The 18,263-nt window shown below is 47.3% G+C and overlaps 1 protein-coding gene across 9 annotated transcripts in view; it reads left to right on the top strand.

Annotated features, from left to right (window-relative positions):
- The window catches only part of SIPA1L2 (signal induced proliferation associated 1 like 2), a 212,949-nt gene extending 196,381 nt beyond the window's left edge, over positions 1–16,568 (top strand). For 7 of the 9 annotated variants that reach the window (XM_087863121.1, XM_045783690.2, XM_087863125.1 and 4 more), the window contains 5 exons: positions 138–269; positions 11,021–11,074; positions 11,632–11,755; positions 12,930–13,011; positions 15,246–16,568. In XM_087863121.1, coding sequence (XP_087719247.1) covers positions 138–269; positions 11,021–11,074; positions 11,632–11,755; positions 12,930–13,011; positions 15,246–15,392 — 539 coding nt within the window. In that variant the 3' untranslated portion in view covers positions 15,393–16,568. The remainder of the gene's footprint in view (positions 1–137; positions 270–11,020; positions 11,075–11,631; positions 11,756–12,929; positions 13,012–15,245) is intronic. The other 2 variants (XM_045783693.2, XM_087863124.1) reach the window with 1 other exon arrangement.
- The last annotated feature ends 1,695 nt before the right edge of the window (positions 16,569–18,263 follow it).

The following is an 18,263-nucleotide window of genomic DNA, read 5'->3' as shown; positions in this document are numbered from 1 at the left end:
TTGGAGAACTGCACCGTACTCTCCCCCATTTTGCTGGGGGCAGGAGGTCTGCCGTAAGAAGTTCCCCGGGCCCTTGGAGCGGCCGCCTGTGCCCCGCACAGCCATCCATCTGACGCTCTGGCTTTGTTTCTGTTTAGATGAGTTCTGGTTCTCCGATGGGTCCTTATCGGATAAGTCCAAGTGTGCGGATCCTGGCCTGATGCCCCTCCCGGACACGGCCACGGGCTTAGATTGGTCCCACCTCGTGGACGCGGCGAGGGCGTTTGAAGGTAAAAACTTGCAGCCTCCAGGGCCTGGGGCATCAGCGTGGGAAACGTGGCTGTATTTGGGCTTGTCTGAGTTATGGTTTTGGATACCTGACACATCTTTGTGGACGAAAACCAGCCGGGGAAGGCTTGAGCTGTCAATAAGGACATTTCCTTAGGGAGACGGTGCCATTTCATGAACTGAGCACTGGGCGAAGGACTGCAAACCTGAATTCCAGCTCAGGCACCAGCTATGACCCGGGACAAGTCACTTTTCCTCTTTGACCTCTGTTTTCTTACCTGAAATGTGGAGGTGAATATGTAGGACACAGATTGTCTCTTTCCTCCGAGTGTGATGAGGGGAGCTAGAAAGGAAGGGCCCTCAGAGGGCCTGGTGTGGCAGGACTGGCACACGCGAGGGGTCTGGTGCCTTGACATATGCGCAGATGCAGCGTGATCCGTCCGACCCGAGCCCCTGGCTCTCCCTGGCTGGGCCTCGGCTTCCGCCTCCAGCAGCGTGGTCACTGGGGTAGCCGGGCACACCCATCTCTGAGGGCCCCTCCAGCCGCCCCGCTGGCCTGAATTTTAGAAGGTTGAAGGTGCTCTGGAGGAAATACCATTGTCCCAGTTTGCAGGTCAAGGCAGACCCAAACAAGAAAGATGCTTTGTCCGCATCCTCAGGACGGTACCTGTGGGTACAGGGGCAACCCACGACCCAGGATTATGACTTTCGCCATTTGCCGGTGCTGTCCTTCCAGGGTTACAGCTACTCCTGGGGTGACTGGCAGAACTGCAAGGGAGACAGGGCCATTTTAGTAGGGTCCTATTTGAGAATCCCCGTGTGCCTGGGCTGCAGCATCCTGGTGGAGATCCGTGTTCGCAGCCGTCCCCACGGGAGGGGCTGCAGCCACCGGAGCAGCCCATCTCTTCTCTCCTGCTCTAAGTAATTAGGATCGGTGCCTCCGATCCTAAGCTTTGGGGGTTGGGGGAAGGTGAAGGCTACTCGCAAGCTAATTCAGACACCAGGGACGTTTAGCTTCAGTAGATAAGTAAAGGGAAACTCTGTTAGGAAATTTCTGCAAAATGAACAGGTCCTACTACTCCCTTAATAGGAGTCAGGGTCCTTGGCTCACCTCCTTGCAAAATACTTATTCCTTGTGGAAGCCTCAGAATGCCCTGTCTGCTCTGTGATGCAGCCTTTGTTCCCTTGACATTACCCGAAGTTGGTTTTAGAACCAACTGGGCCCATGGCCCAGTTATTTGCAGTGTTTCCAAACTGACATATATGTGACCTAGCCCCAAAAGGCAGGAATGCTGTCCTTACCTCTGTCCAGAGCAACCCAGACAACAGGTAACAGCATTTTCTCTGGCATGTTCTGTACACACTGTGCTGTCTTACTACCCCCAGGAGAATATAAGAACATCTATTCTGTCCTCTGCGGTGTTCTCCACTGCATAATATTTGCACGGTACTTAGCAGGCTGAATATTGCTTTATTCACTTGTTTGTGTCTTCTTATTAGGTGATGCGTGTCTCATGGGTAGGCTGCTTGTTTTATTTATCTTGTTTTTATTTATCGAGCACGTGCCAAGATAACTAAATGAGAAGAGCTAGTCCCGAAGAGTATGTAGGTATCAAATGCACAGGGTACCTGAGCTCTACCAACTCGGCGTAGTCTTTGACCTCTGAAGGTCCATTTGCATTTCATGCTCATTTTTCAGATTTGAAACAATATTTATAGGCTTATCTCTGGATCCACATACTCTCCCCCATTTGTGTCTTTGCTTGGTTCCCTTCTACTCTTCAGAATAAAATCACCACTTTGAAATGGATCTTTCCAGATTAAGAGCAGGAAGTGGAAAAAGCAAAATGGCGTACCCAGCAGTGACAAAGGTCTCAACCCAGGGACTCTGGTCACAGTCACAGCTTAGCAGCTGAGCTGTGGGCCTTTGGACACGTCCCTTAACTACCATAATGGCCACACTTTGGGCCAACAACAAATGTTTGACAGTAATCCTCGGAGGTCCACGATTACTTGCATTAGGCTTCATTCAGTCTTCTTGTCCATAAAATGAAAACCTTTACCAAAGAACATGGAAGGCTTCTGAAAGTCTTAAACTTCCACTTCGGCCATCCTATTCATCAGAGAGTAGTTCTGAGCTGAAGTTAGAGTCTGGGTGGGAGTTGGGCACCCACAGACAAAGGAGAAAAAGCATGGCGTGGAAATAGCAGATAGATGGTGCCTCAGGTGCATGGCACGTGAGCCAAACAGAGAGATCATGGGGTTCTATTTGCCAAGGAAAAGACTTTGGTTATCTGACCTTTCTGAAGTTTCCAAACATTTACAAATTGTATTTCAAAATTGCAGTAATTTTCAGGGCTGCTCTGTAGGGCGGCATACCACCTTGAGACAATAGCCCGCTTAGGAAAACACAGTTGGGAATTGGCAACTCCAGACCAGTTTTGCTGATCAGATTCCCTTGTGTCGGTGTCGGGTCCACCCTGACACGCACTGGCATGGTGGCGAGTGGGCTTCATCAGTCACCTCAGCACTTGACAGAGAAATGTCTTCACTGAGATAACCCAGTTGCCCTGCCTGGGACGTGATCTTTCTGTACCAGTTCCCAGAACCATTTCTGAGCTAGACTAAACATGATAAAGATAGTCCAAAAAAATCCCCGATGTGTCTGCTTCATTGTTACAAGCTAATACAGGCAGTTCAGAATGCCTTACTGAGCTCAGAGTGCTCTGAATAACGCTGTGCCACTATATCGACATAAGCAGTCAACCCATCTGAAAACACGCTTCAAAAAATGGAATGCGTCTGCCTATTAATACTGTGACTCTCGTAGGATCCACCGGTGTGATCGATCCAAGCAGGTGTGCCTCTCCCCCATTGATCTGCTTATGTTCCACACCTTGGCAAATGATGTATTTATCTTCGTTTAAGAGCTAAAATTGACACTGGATACAGGAGTGTAAGAATTTCGATTTTTTACTATACCATTCAAGAATAGAGCAGTGTTGGGCGCCTGGATGCCTCAGTCAGTGAAGCATCTGCCTTTGGCTCAGGTCATGCTCCCCAGATCCTGGGATCAAGCCCTGAGTCAGGCTCCCTGCTCAGCGGGGAGCCTGCTTCCCCCCTCCCTCTGCAGCTCCTCCTACTTGCACTCCTTCACTAGCTGTCTTGCTCTCTCAAATAAATAAATAAAATCTTAAAAAAAAAAAAAAAACGTAGAGCGGGGGTACCAAACTAATCTGCCCTAATCAGGGTTGTTTAAATATATCTAAACTCTGTTGGCACACAGAACATAACATACTCTGTTACCGTAAGAGAGGCTTCTCCAAAGACAAGAGCATTTCCATACATTTCTGACCACAAGGCAATGAAAATAGAATTAAGTAAGAAAATCAGAAGAAAAACACAAACAAAAAATTCTGAACATTTGGAACTCTTAATGTAATTCATTATCATTATTCTAGGCAGCATTCAGGAATATGAGGACATTTTTTCTTTTTTCGTAACTGATGATAAAAAGATGCTACCTATTAGAATCTTTGGACTGCAGCCAGAGAATAGTCCTTAAACAAAAATGTGCTGCTTTCAGAAACATTTATTTAAATGGGAAAAAAATGAAAATTAACCAACTGAACTATACTTCAGAAAGATTCTATTAAAGCTGTGAAAGCAAACAAAAAAGAAGGAAATCAAATAGATTTTTTGTGAACTGACGAATGAATTTTCAGTGCAATTTATAAACAAAATCAATGATTAATTTTTCTTAGAACATTGTTAACACAAATTTGATCAAGAAATGGAAAATACAAATGAACAAGATTAGAAATGAGAAAAGAGATTAGCATTCACCAATACATAAGAGAAATAAAAATTATTAAGGAATGTCAGGCAGCTCTATAGGAAGAAATACGATGAATAAGATATTTGGGTATTTCTAGCAAGAAAACGGGATGGTGCATAAGAAACTGTCAATGGCCCAAATATGGAGGGTATTGAAATGTTATCTAAGAATATCCCCAAATCCCAAATGTCACCTGAAACTAATGCGTTTAGAGCTCATTGTTTTCAAAGCTTCAAAGAATAATGATGTCCCTGTATAAATTTTTCTTGAAATTTAGAAGCAGCCAATAATTGCATGAGAGGATTCTTTCCTGATAACACACAAGAAAAGAAAAATCCTAAGACAATCTCAGTCATTAATCGCGATGTTAAGCTTAGATGAAATTCAGTAGGAGATTGAAAAGATTATCCATTGTTATTGGTGAGAGTTTAGCCAGTTTAATAAAAGAAAAACTTCTAATTACAAAAAGTTATAGTAGATGAAATAGTTAAAAGTTATTGTATCAGGCACCTGGGTGGCTCAGCCATTAACCGTCTGCCTTCAGCTCAGGTCATGATCCCAGGGTCCTGGGATCGAGTCTTGCATCAGGCTCCCTGCTCATCATGGAGCCTACTTCTCCCTCTCCCTCTACAGCTCTCTCTCTCTATCTGTAAAATAGATAAATCTTTAAAATAAATAAATAAAAATTTTTAAAAAGTTGTCATACCAATTTCCCAAAAATTGAGAAATTTTTCTAATAAAAATTGAGATTTGAGAGATACCTTTAAAACCTAATGAAGAAGATCTACTTTATTCCAAGTAGTTACATAATACCTGATGGAAAAAAATGGTTTATAAGCAGGTACCTTCAGTCCAGAAACCAGACAGGGTCATCCTTTGAGACCGTGTCCTTTCATTCTATAGTGAAGTACTTGACAATTACACCAGCAATGCAAAGAAAAAAGGAATAAATTTTGGAGATAAAAAGATATTTATACATATGCTTCTCTATCTAGAAAATATGAAAGTTAAAAAAATAGATTAAGAGGACACTTATCTTGAGCACTGAAAAATGTATAGAGTTGTTGAACTATTATATTGTACATCTGAAACTAATTAACACTATGTTCATTATACTTGATCTAAAAAAAATAAAAAGAATTCAAATTTTAAAAAAAGAAATTACCCAAGATTATAGAACAAAGTAACCAGGTAAGATATTTTAAAATGTATTTCGTATTTTGTAAGCTTTGTTTCAAAGCATTGTTAATTTTTTCAGTTATCTATTTCTGTATTAAAAAACCACCCCAAAATCAATGACTGGAAACAAGGGTGTCACATGATAATTTATGTCTCATGATTCTGTGGGTTGGTTAGGTTCAGCTGGATGGTTCTTCTGCTCCCTGTGGTTTCAGCCGGAGTCACTCAGGCAAAGCTGTATTCAGCTGGGTCTCAGCTAGAACTGGAACATTAAGGTGACCTCACTCGTATGTCCAGCTGGGCTCTGGCTGCACCCCCATCTCCGGCAGGGCAATCCGATCAGGAGAGCAAAAGCAGGAGCTGGGTGATTTCTCAGGGCCTCCTGGTCTTGGAAGACTCAGTATCCCCCACATGCTGGAGGCCATCCTGCATCCCAGAGGGTGGGAGGTGGGCTCCACACCTTGGTGCGAAGGCTGTCATGTGCACATAACCATGTTTGCAGACAGTCTTCAACCAGAACAGTAACCAAGGGCATTTAGCTGTATCTGCAAGGTCAGACTATACATTCTTTGGAAATTAAGCCATCATTAGAGTTATAATTCAGGAAAGCAAAGGACATTTCAGTAAGTGAAGTGTCCTAATATATGTAAAGATAAGAAGCTTATAGTAAAGATGCTGAATCAATTTCCTGAATGAATTTGTAGATTTCGTACAGTTTCAATTCAGATATCTGAAGGATATGTTAAAGAGCTTAATTGCATCCAGTTGGAAATAGATGAAAAATAGTCCACGAAGAAAATCTACTGTAAATCAATAATAATTAAACAGCATAGTAGTGATTCAAAAAAACAGAAATTAGTCCTTTTGGAGAAAAGAGGAAGAGCCTAGACCAAAAATCTGAATGAAATTTGGAGTTAAACGCGAAAGGAATTTATATACTCCACTTGGATTTAGGATTTAGAAAAGTCAGTTCTAGAAACAGTAAAGTAGGATTACCATCTTAGAAGCAAGGTAATGCTTTAATTATCGGGTAGTGAGAGAACATACAAAATACAACATGGCGAGATAAAAGTATTAGCTTTTTACGAACTTGAAAGAGAACATTCAGATAAACAGGGGAGTATGGGGGAGGGTTTGTAGTAAACGTGATGGGCAAAACCAGACCATCCCAAGTGCGTGGAGGGGCTTACCCAGAAAAAAACACCAAATCCCTGATAAACAGGTGGTCAAGGCATGGGGACGCACACTCCACAAAAGTAGAATTACGAAATAAGTATTTGAAAAATGTTCAATCACGCGTGTAAATTCAGAATGATAATGAGCTATCAGCTCACACCTTTGAAAGATGAAAAATGGCCCCACATTCTGGGAAGTTCTGAAGAATATTCACCACTGGTATCATTGCAAAGATAAAATGATCCCTCTTTTTGTGCAGCATGACAATAAGTAGCTAGAGCCAAAAGGTGGACCCACCCTTTGACCAGAAATCCAATTCCTGAGAACTTGCTTACTGGAAATAGGCAGAGAACCAAACTCTGCCCATCAGACCAAATGTCAGAACATCGGCATCTCCTTCATAGGCCTGTGAGGGAGAAGGTAAGTCAAGGACAGGAAGCCCATGCCCTGGCCTCCGCTTTCCTGTGACAATCAAGTTCAAAACTGGGCGGAGTCGCAGTTCAAGTGTGTGTTAGTGTGTGCAATCCTTTTGCTTGTCGCGGGCGAGATGTGACCCTTTGCGCCTCCGAGAAATTTCTAATCTATGAGATACATCGCTTATTGGTCTGGCAAGCATCATTCCCTTTGTTAGGAGGAATAATGTAAGGTGTGGGGGAGCCAAGTAATGCATATAGCAGATCCCATCCCCCTCAAACCCAACCAGAAAAGCTGGCTCTGGGTCCAGCAGTGAAGCCGGGGAAGGGACATGGAGTCTCTTCAAAAGCGCTAGAATTTAAAGCAGTTCTCATTTGTCAAAATATCCCAAGTGGGCAACGGGTGGGGAACTTTGATTGAATGGATGCTGTTTTAAGTGCAAACGGGCTTTAAAAGGTGAAATTACAGACGAATGATGGGAGACTCTGGATTGCCGGGTCCCCCAGCCAACACCAGGCCAGGCTTCTCGAACTCCCCTCTGGATTCCAGCCCTTTGTTGGAATGGTGGTGACAACTGCCATCTTCTCACGGGCGCACGGAGGTGTACATGCCCCGAGTGTCTGTGTGCAGGACGCGTGCAGAGTCAACAGCTCGTTTATCGGCCCCACTGTGGCAGTGAAATAGTCCACGGAAACATATTTTCCGAAAAAATACAAGTTTATGTTTTTCATCTATTATGCTCCACATGCCCTTGTTTTTTTTTTAAAAGATTTTATTTATTTATTTGATGGAGAGAGAGACAGCCAGCGAGAGAGGGAACACAGGCAGGGGGAGTGGGAGAGGAAGAAGCAGGCTCCCAGCAGAGGAGCCCGATGTGGGACTTGATCCCAGGACCCCGGGATCACACCCTGAGCCGAAGGCAGACGCTTAATGACTGCACCACCCAGGCACCCCTGCCCTTGGTTTTTAAACAGAGAGTAATCAGCATCATTTTTTACGATGAGGACTGTTCTCATTTGTGAAGCAGTAGCTCAGCCTTGACAAAGTTGCTGAAGTTACTGGTACTTGAACACGGACAGTGTGTGTGTGTGTGTGTGTGTGTGTGTGTGTGTGTGTGTGTGTGTGTGTAAGCATAAACAAAGTGACATAATTAGTCAAAAAACAGAAAAGAAGAATGCTATTAAGATGAAAAATGCAAAGTTAATTTAATATAGTAAATCAACTTAAATGATCTCAAAAGTAAGGAAACTGTCTCGGGCCAGCGACAGTAGCTACATCTTAAATGAAGCATAATCCCAGCACTTTTCTTTGCTCGTTACTGAGAGGCAGACTCTAGACCATTATCTTGCAGCACTTACGGACAGGCTGTAAAAGGCCTGAGCCAAAGCATTTATGTCCAAAATGCAGTGTAACGTTTTGTTTTGTTTTTTTCTTTCCTGGTTGCCAGTTAAGTCAGCTCTCCACGATCTGATAAGCCCAGTGCTCCGTATCAGTGCCCCTAATTTCCGACATGTAGCTACAAAGCCCCAGCTTCCGTGTCATTTGTAGTGACAGCAGAGACACGTTAGAAGAGCTTCGTTTGGGGACATGGGTTTGGTTGAATGGTGCCTCCTGCTTGCATGGCCTGCATGGCCTGTATCCAGCACACTTACCTTCTCCTAGTTCACGCCCTCGGCAGGCAGGACTAATCCATCAGAGCCCTGCGCCTCCCCGATGCAGGCCTGGCCTTACTGATCCCCAGGTGCTCCGGGCTGCCCGTGTGGGCCACGGCCGTTACCCAGCTCCAGACCGATGTGGAATATACTGTTGACTGTCCTTGCTCTTGGGTAGTGCCAAATGCGCTAACAAGAAACCGCATTGAAGTAAGGTTTTTCTAAGATGATTTAAAGGGATGGAGTGTTCCATGTGTACCCCATGCCTGGTGTTGTCCCCTCCTCTTAGCCAAATGTTCTTGCACAGAGAAGAATGGGAAGGAGAAGGACTAACGGGCTATTTGTGTCGATTGTGGGTGATTGTATCTGCTGCGGTCCCCATTTACATGAAGTTTGGACTCCCCGGCCTATCTTCTACGGTTTTGTCTGTGCCACAGGGTTCAATGTCAGTCACTCCTTGTTACTGAATAGTTATCGTCAAACAAATAAGCTGTGGAAGAATAAAGCTCCCACTGGAAACTGTCACTAAGGTTAGGTATTTTACAGAGCAGTAAGTGTCTGGACTTAATCAAGCGGCGTTCTGTTTGGATTTCAGCCTCCCAGCTTTTCAGATCCAAAGTGAAATCCTTTTTGTGAAATTACATTGCTGGCAAAACTCCCTTTCTGGCTTCTTGCCTTCTGACCAGTAGGACCTTGTTTCTCCCCAGGGAATGCTTGAATGACTGCCAGAGCCAGTTCTGTTTCTCTCAAATTTGTGGATATTTTATCAATTAAGGTAGAAATAGATGGAGCAAGGGAAGACATTTACAGCCAGATATTTCGGCTGGACCATCAGATTCAAATATATTAAGAAAGATGGAAACTCACCGAATTATCACTGGATTGCGTAAAATCTGGATGAGTCAATGGAACTCTTTTAAAGAGTGAGAAAACTAAATTCTTTATCTGTTTTGACTTTCCTTTTTTGTCAGTAAATTTACCGTAGAATAAAAATAAATCCTCTGTTAATTTTTCTTTTTTTGTGAGGTGTTTTTTGGGATCATCACAGAACAGAGGGTTATCTTGGGCGTCATGGCAGCCCCCGACGCTCCCCACCCCACCCCTGAAGCTGCTTAGCCCCGGCCAGTATGCCCCATCGTTCCTGCCCCCACCTCTGCCATTGACATCCCATCCTGTGTAGAAACAGGCAATACCCAGTTGTGCTGTCAACCTTAATTAAATTACAAATTGTTTCATCATATGCCCAAATCCTACGAGTCCGCGCCAAACTGGGAACACGACGGTCTCTCAGAACGCATGGTTGCAGAATGTGCATCATCTCGTAGTTTTGAAGTGTGGAGGACGTCCTTAAAGCTTTATAGACACATTCGTTGAAGGACGTCTGGGTACCTGTCACAGGTGGTGGGACATCTGATCTTGGAAAGCGGGCTGCAAGGCTGGAGAATTCCCTGGGATCATGCGGGGCGCTCAGCACCAGCTCCAGGAGGGTCCGGGCCCCAGCTGGGAGCTCCCAGCACAGGGCCGGTGGTGTTCCAGCTCGCTTTCCTCCTCCATGTGCGCTGGCAGCCTCCACCGTTCCTTCTAATTAACAGAAGTGCAGGACCCTCCATAAAGCAGACAAGCAGGTAGCCTCATTAGGAGACTCGTCCAGCAGCCGGAGGAGACCGAGTGGGATAAATTAAGAACAGAGCACCCCTGACGCGGACCAGAGTGCAGTTTCTCAGCCATTAATCAAATCATATGAAAAAGACACCACAGCACTAATACACCTGCTGTATCCCTTGGACCCCAGCTGCAGAGGCGTACGTGTGCTCGGGCACCGAGGAAGGAGCCGCCGGGGAACGGGGAGGTGGATAATTAGATGTATTCTCGCTTCTCACCTCCACCTTGTTCCAACGCAGGCCTGTTTTTGTGCATGCCATTCAGCATTTGTGGACCGATGCTCTTGGGTCCATGTTCAGCCCGCGGAACTGGGCCAGGCTGGTGCCTGTTTCAAAGAATATTACATTCCCTTTCCTGCCTAGCTCGGGAAACATTGAGTGTGAAGTTACCGGTTCTAAGAATAGAAATGGCCCGGCGCCAAGATAAGGCAGGGTAGTCATGCTGACCGTTGTTACTGCTGCTGTTTCTAGTAAGGCTATGTAGCCAAGCTCGCTCACCACCACTGTTTTGTGTTCACAGAGTGGGTCATTTAAGCAAACCCCAAATGGTCATGTGTTCTTACGGTTGGTCTCGCCTCTCCATTGTACACAAGCGGGTGCACCCAGCCAGGACCGTTACACGTGCCATGTTGAACCACATTGCTTGGCATCGCACATTATTGGCTGTCAGGGGCCACACCTCGTTCAGCACGACACATACACACACACACAGACACGTGCATGCATGCACGCCCAGGCTCAGGACCCCATTATCTGAGCCTTGTGTGGGCTGCAGAGGCTTCCAGATGCGTAGAGATACCACTGTTCATAGGAAATTCTAAATCTTATTTCAGGTCTTGACTCAGATGAAGAACTTGGGCTGCTCTGTCACCACCCGTCCTATCTAGGTGATTGTCCGGGGCTGACCATGGGCTCTGGATGTTCTGTAACCTTTTCTTTCTGTGTCACGTGTCTGCACGTCTGCATGGTTCCCTGAGCTCGGAGGGTTGGCACGCACAGGGGACGTGGGTCCTGGCTGCTGTGTCTCCGGGATGCTCCCCCACCCCGGTTTGGGGCCCGCTGGAGGAGGGGGCCATCCCCTCGGTTCTGCTGACCAGCCAAGTCATCCTGCGACGCCGTTATTTCGTGCCCAGCCGGCCGCTTTGGCATTTCTTGAGATGTGGAAGGAAGAAAGCAGATTGGCTCTAGCAAATCGAGGATCTGCTAATTGTCCCCGTGGCTGTGGTGTGCGCATGCCATACAGCCCCCGAGGACAGCCAGTCCTGATGCTTTCTGATTGTCAGCAGCTTGCCTGAGTGTGTTCTTCTTTGTTTTGTTTGAAACAGGGCAGTCACTGATTTGGGGAGGGGGGCGGGGTGTTTGGGGTTAGTGGCTAAATCCGCTTCCACACACATGGCCCTGTGGCCAGGACTAAACTCATGGTGTGTGTGTCTCCCCTCCTCAGACCAGAGAGTGGCGTCCTTCTGTACCCTGACCGATATGCAGCACGGCCAGGACCTGGAAGGCGCGCAGGAGCCGCCCTTATGTGTAGACCCAGGCAGCGGCAAAGATTTCATGGACGCGACTGGGTATGTGAGCCCCCCCTCCACTCCCCAGGCCCCTGAGTAACAGGTTCAGCCAAGCCCAGGCCACCAGGAGATGTTTCCAGCCTGCGCCCCCTGGGTCCTTCAGGATCCAGATACGGGATTGAGTGGGGACCCCATACTCAGATAATGGGGTCCTCTAGAGCCTGTGCAAACCCTGCTCCCTGCCCTGCTGGGGGTGGGCAGCTCTTGGTAGCAGAAGTGCTCTGCCCTGTAGGCGGTCCCTGTCTGCTAAGACTTGTCACCCCATGGTGCCCATGGTGACGAGGCTCTCTGACAGAGGGTGGGGGCCAGGATCCGCATCTGCCGGTAATTGCTGCCACCGCCCCAATGGACAGGGACCTTGCATCAGTCTCCCACTGCCAGGCTGCACGTGCAGACCTGCCACGGGCACAGCTCCCCCCAGAAGCCTGGTCCTTGACCCCGCCTTAGGCAAAGGAGCCGTCTTGCTCCCCTATATTCTTTTTTTTTTTTTAAAGATTTATTTATTTATTTATTTATTTATTTATTTGACAGAGATAGAGACAGCCAGTGAGAGAGGGAACACAAGCAGGGGGAGTGGGAGAGGAAGAAGCAGGCTCATAGCAGAGGAGCCTGATGTGGGGCTCGATCCCGTAACACCGGGATCACGCCCTGAGCCAAAGGCAGACGCTTAACCGCTGTGCCACCCAGGCGCCCCTCCCCTATATTCTTGACATGTTTACTCTTTACCTGCTTCCAATTTTCTTATGAACTTGTGTGACCGTTAACTGGCCCATTCATCTTGGTAGTGAGCCTCATGATATTTTCTTGACAGAGAAAAACAAATTGGGGAAATCGAATCTATATTTGGTTCCCAGGACCTCAATGGTCTACCTAGTCTCAGTTGGCTAAACTGATTTAGATAATCTATCTTCTGGGTTGTTTATTTGTTTGTTACCAATATATATGCCTGCAGATTCTGAATCCCTTTTTAAATCAACAGAGATCCAGAAGGGATTTTCTACCGAAGCAGGAATGTGTTCCCTTTCCAAATCTGACATAATATTATGTATTTCTTCGCTGGGCTCTAAGCACATGAAATAATTCTTTGAGTGAAAACTTTACCAACAAAAGTACCGAATGCTACCTCTTTACTTCCATGGCCTTCAGTCTTTCTGACTCCACCCTCCTTCTCTAGGGAGCGGTCTCCATCGACACTGACCGGGAAAGTCAATCAGCTGGAGTTGATTCTCCGACAACTGCAGACTGACCTTCGGAAGGTAAAGGAATCCATTGCGATCTGTAATCAGAAGTCTGTCCTGCACAATCACCCCCTTCCAACCAGTAGAAACAAAAATGAAGACACTCAGAAAAGATAGTCAAAGCCAACAACAGAAACAAAGCCTCCTAAGGTCTAATTCTCTTTTCTGGACTCCAGCTCATATTTTTCACTGTAAGGGGACCCAAGGATTGCGGGAAATAGGACTAAATGAGGGTGAGCCTTCTGGACGGCCAGTCTTCGGAGCGAGGTGGAAACACACAGGCTAGCGTTTTTTGGTTCAGGGAGTGATCGGTTGTACCAACTACTGATGAGCTGACCTGAGAGGAGTTAGTTGCCTGGAGTGGAGAGGTTCCGGGATATGGACTCTCCAGAGCCGGAACCAGAAAGGTCCCAAGCAAACTGGGACAGCACCCTGCCTCCAGCTGTAGGGTAGTTGGAGAGCTGAATATAAGAGTTGAGATAGGAAATCAAGATAGAGAGAGAGAGGAAGAGACAAAGCCCCTGGTGTATCTATAGGGTGGGGTTAAACTGAGGGACCTGGAGTATAAGCTGGGTGAGAAGACATGCTGTCACTGTCACTGCAGGGGACAGTGAAAAAAGGTACAATTGGTGCATTAGATAATTATTGGAGGAGTGGATGCTGGAGAGATGACTCTAAAAGGACAAGGGATGGGGGTTGGGACATGGGAGGCTGAAGCACGAGCAAACTATGCGGTTTATGGGTAATGGTAAGGCACAGGATGTGGCCGTGGGAGCCGGGGTTGAGGAGGGCTTGGTTTCCAGATCACAGAGAGGAAGTGGTGGAGAGAATGGATTGGATTTGGAATCATCAACAAACATGACAAGTGGTAGGGGAGAGAAGAAAAGCAAACCACATTCTAGAATCTTCCATGAGTGATGGGAGGGACTGGAGACAGAGTAGATAATTGCAATGAGCAGGGGTGGCAGGTCCTATAACCTTAGTCACACTTCTCAGAAGAGCTGAAGTTTTAGGGGAGAAACTCCCTGGGCACTGCGGGATAAGCTCTTTGCCGGACCACCAGGTCCCAAGTCCCCATGACAGGCAGACAGCCTCTCCCCCTTAGGGAGCAGCCAGGAAAGCAGTGTCCTCGGGAGAGGGCCGGATCCATCTAGAGGTGTGAGGATAAAGGGAATTTCAGGGAAGAGGTTGAGAGTTCCAAAGGTTTTCATGGCAGAGTACCAGTTCCACAGGTCACCAGGAAAGGAGCAGAGGGTCTTGGAGGGGTGGGCCTCTGGTGGCCTTAGGCATGTGGGATGTTCTGAGCCATGCCGGAGTTGGGGACCTCTGAGTGACTAGGGAGAGTCGGGGCAGAAGGAAAGGAGTGTTGAGCCTTGTCCTCAGGTGATACTCAAGCCTCCTTATAGGACTGGTGTCTCTCAGCAGTGATCCAGGTGGTATTGGGGGTGCATGGGGTCTGGAACTAGAAGCGGACCTTGAGGGAGGTGCCAGACGTGCCAACGGTAGACTGAAAAGTCTCGTGAAGAGGCTGCAGACCCCAGCTCATCCCAGAGGAGTGCCGGAGGCAGAGCTGCGGGTGGCGTCCGTGGTCACGTTAAATCCCATCTTTTAAAAAATACCGATTGTTACAATCTGACGGTGACCCTTTGTCTTCTTTGGGGCAGGACATCCCTTTCAGCACTTGGGAACTGAAACTCAGGGTTGTACGTTTTGTTCATTGCTGTGTATTGGGAACCACAGATGGGATTCTTCTGGAAGTGTTGATTATTTTTACATAGTTTTTAGTGGCAAACTCTGAAGGTCATTATGGAAACACGCTGCAGTGGGACAGCTTACGAGGGCGTGAAAGGCCTAAGTACTCGCTTTATTAGAAACACACCTGCGACCAGCATCGGTGTTCACACCAGGTGTGTGTGGCGAGGGAGTTCGCTCGGAAAGCTCGTGCGTTTGTCCCAGCTGTGTCTCCCAAGCTCCTCCCATGGTCTCCTGGGTTTGGATGGAGGATGATGTCATCTCTCCCAGATAACAGCTATCTTGATACCCTTTGTGGGTGAAGGAGAGTGACAGGAAGGAATAGGCCAGATGTTCACCCCAACCCCCTCTGTCCTTGGTGGACCCCAGGAGCAGGCCAGTCACCCCCGAGGAGGTCCCGCCCCCGAGTCCCCGCAGAAGTGAGGCTGAGGGTCCCGGGCCTGCAGCTCGGGGACAGGGGATGTGCCGGGCATGCGTGACGTCTGCTGCGCTCTTCGCAGGAGAAGCAGGACAAGGCGGTGCTCCAGGCCGAAGTGCAGCACCTGCGCCAGGACAACATGCGGCTGCAGGAGGAGTCGCAGACGGCCACGGCGCAGCTGCGCAAGTTCACTGAGTGGTTCTTCAACACCATCGACAAGAAGTCTTAACCCGGCCCGGCCCGCCAGAGGTGGGGGGCCTCGGGGAGACGCCCCGCGCCCCCCGGGAACTCGCCAACGCGTGGTTTCTCAGTGTGCTTGCCGCCAATCGTAGATGTGTTTGCCGTCCCACCCCGTCTAGCACCGCTCACCCCCCCGCAGGGTAGGGAGGCGACGCTTTCCCGGAAGCCATCTGGTGACAGCAGAGAGGACAGAGGACAGCGAGGCCCTGTGCACATGAATGTAACCCCCGGAGTCGAGATGAATGTAAACCCCGGCGTGGGGTGGGAACCTCTTCGTGTGGGACTCCGCGGCCGTGGGGCTCTGGCGCGGGCGCACCTCAGGACGGGGAGCACGGGGCTTCGCTGCCTTGCAGCAGGTGACCTGGTAGACACGGGGAAAGCAGCTGACCATAGTCGGGGCTTTAGTAGTATTGTAACATAAACCCCAAAACAAATAATCAGACATAGACTTTAATGTTAAAGGTGCTCTATTTTTTTGGATGTACAGCAGTTTTATTTCTCACAGCCACATTATCATAGCAATAAGAGAGGGGCATAGTAACTAGATGGAGAAGCCGCGTGGGGGAGATTAAAAAAAAACAGCGCTGATGTCTTTAACACTAGTTTGAATGCAGTTCATTTAGAGACTATTTATTTGCAGGAGCAAACAGTGCCTGAATATTAACAGTGTTCTGGTTTAAAAAAAAACAAGATACATATGCCTTGTATATGGCTCAGTAAGCAGTCCCTTCGACTCCTAGTTCACTGTGTATAGTTAACGCTCTGCTGAGTAGCGCACGCCTGCTTACGTCCTAGAATCTCCTAGAACCTCCCATCGGCGGGGAGCCAGCAGAGTCCTGTGTACACAATGCCAAATTTGTTTATCTTTGTACAGAAGCTTTGAGGAAGTGTCTTGTATTTAACACCCTTATTTAAGCTTATTTAACCATAAATTGTTAATTTTATAAACTTTGGTTTGACCTGCACTACGACAAGGGGGGTGTAGGTACAGCAAGCTCTGGGGGGCCAAGCTTGCCCGGAACAGACTAGAAGCAGGGCGGGAAATTCGAACAACTGAATGCTGCTAGTAACAAGTCCTTTGTATTGCTTTACCATTTTTAACTGTTCTATTTGAGATGAACATACATTTTGCTTTTTTAATAAATGTTCAAAAGAGTCCACATCAGTCACGGTTGTTGTCCGGTCAGTGGAGATTTCTGACATCTCTGTGTCAGTAATTTGAGTGCATGGGGGTGCGTTTGGGGTCATTTAGCATCTTAATCTGTACTGAATCCTGCTTCGCCAGCTTCTTCTAGAATTGCAAGCTCGTTTGAAGGAAAGAGTAACTTGAATTAATAGCTGCTGTGTTCCACACACTCTTCTCTGACCGTTTCATCAGCGGGGTTCCCACTGTTACAGCCCAGGAAACTGAGGCTCAAGTTCAATGATTTACCCCAGCCAGGAATTGGGCATTGCTTACAGGAAAGTACAGAAGGTAAAAGAGGAGGAATTTGAAAAATAATCGGGAAGAGGTAAACTATAAATTTGAATCAAATGTAGGACGAAGAAGACCCAGAATGTGGGCCCCAGTGGGAACGGAGCCCCAGTAAGGTACAAAGTTCTCAACCTTCTGAGAACAGAAATTATACGAAGAATTTGGAGGAAGGAGAGGGATTTCTAGAACTTATCCTAAAAGGGATGTCTTTCGTGGGCTGCACCTGAGAGGTGTACTGAAAATATTCAACATTCCTATACCCCATGTAGAACTAGGCTTTTCCTAAGGCTGTTCCTGAAGCCGCCCTGTGAACCATACAGGTGCGCTTCCAAAACGCCTCCAGTGAATGCAGGTTTTGTGGGAGTCAGGACATTATGGACCAGAGAGAGATCTTCCCCGCTCCCCTTCCTTTCCTGTCACTGTGTGCCAGACACTGTGCCAGGAGCCCAAGAGCCAACCAACAGGAGTCAAGACCCAGCGGGGCCCATCTGCCTTGGGCATGCAGTCTGTATGGGGGGGCAGACATTAGATTATTTCAAAATGTGGAGAGGCAGAAATAAAGAGGACCTGAATGGGTTCCTTAAATAATCATTGTAACAACTGACATTGTTTGGGTGGCTCCTGTGTGCCAGGCATCATCCTGGCCCTATTGATGTCTGCATAGCTGCGTGTGCGATAATATACACACTCCCTCTATACAGATCAGGAATAGAGACATAGTGTGCTCAGCGGAGACCCCTGGGGGTGGGAGACTTTGAAAGTGGAAAGAAAGCCAGCCATGAGAAGCCAGCCATGGGAAGAATATTCTAAATAGATGGGACACAGAGTTCAAGGGCCCTGAGGCTGTACAAGTCAGGATGCACGAATTAGGTAGTAATGGGGACAGTGATGGGATGAGTTGGAAAGACAGGTAAAGCCAGATCATTAGAGAGTTACAAGCTGTGGTAGTCTGGATTTTGTTCTAAGTCAAAAAGAGGCTGTTGAAGCAAGAAAGGAACACTATAAGATGTGTATTTTAAAAGACTATTTGGAAAATGAGTGAATGAATGAATGAGTGAGTGAATGACTATTTGGACCTCTGAAGGAGAAAGGATCACCTAGGACAGGCATCTGCAAACTTCTCTGTGGGGCACATAGTAACTATTTTAGGACTTGGGTGTCACATTTTTTTTTTTAAGATTTTATTTATTTATTTGACAGAGATAGACAGCCAGCGAGAGAGGGAACACAGCAGGGGGAGTGGGAGAGGAAGAAGCAGGCTCCCAGCGGAGGAGCCTGATGTGGGGCTCGATCCCAGGAGTCTGGGATCACACCCTGAGCTGAAGGCAGATGCTTAACGGCTGAGCCACCCAGGCACCCCTTGGGTGTCATATTCTGTCTCTTGCA

The sequence above is a fragment of the Ursus americanus genome, chromosome 6, assembly GCF_024610735.1.
Source record: "Ursus americanus isolate L20-20 chromosome 6, mUrsAme1.1.p, whole genome shotgun sequence".
NCBI classification, from domain to species: domain Eukaryota; kingdom Metazoa; phylum Chordata; class Mammalia; order Carnivora; family Ursidae; genus Ursus; species Ursus americanus.
Note: the sequence above shows the minus strand (reverse complement) of the source record. Positions and strands in the feature narration are given on the sequence as shown.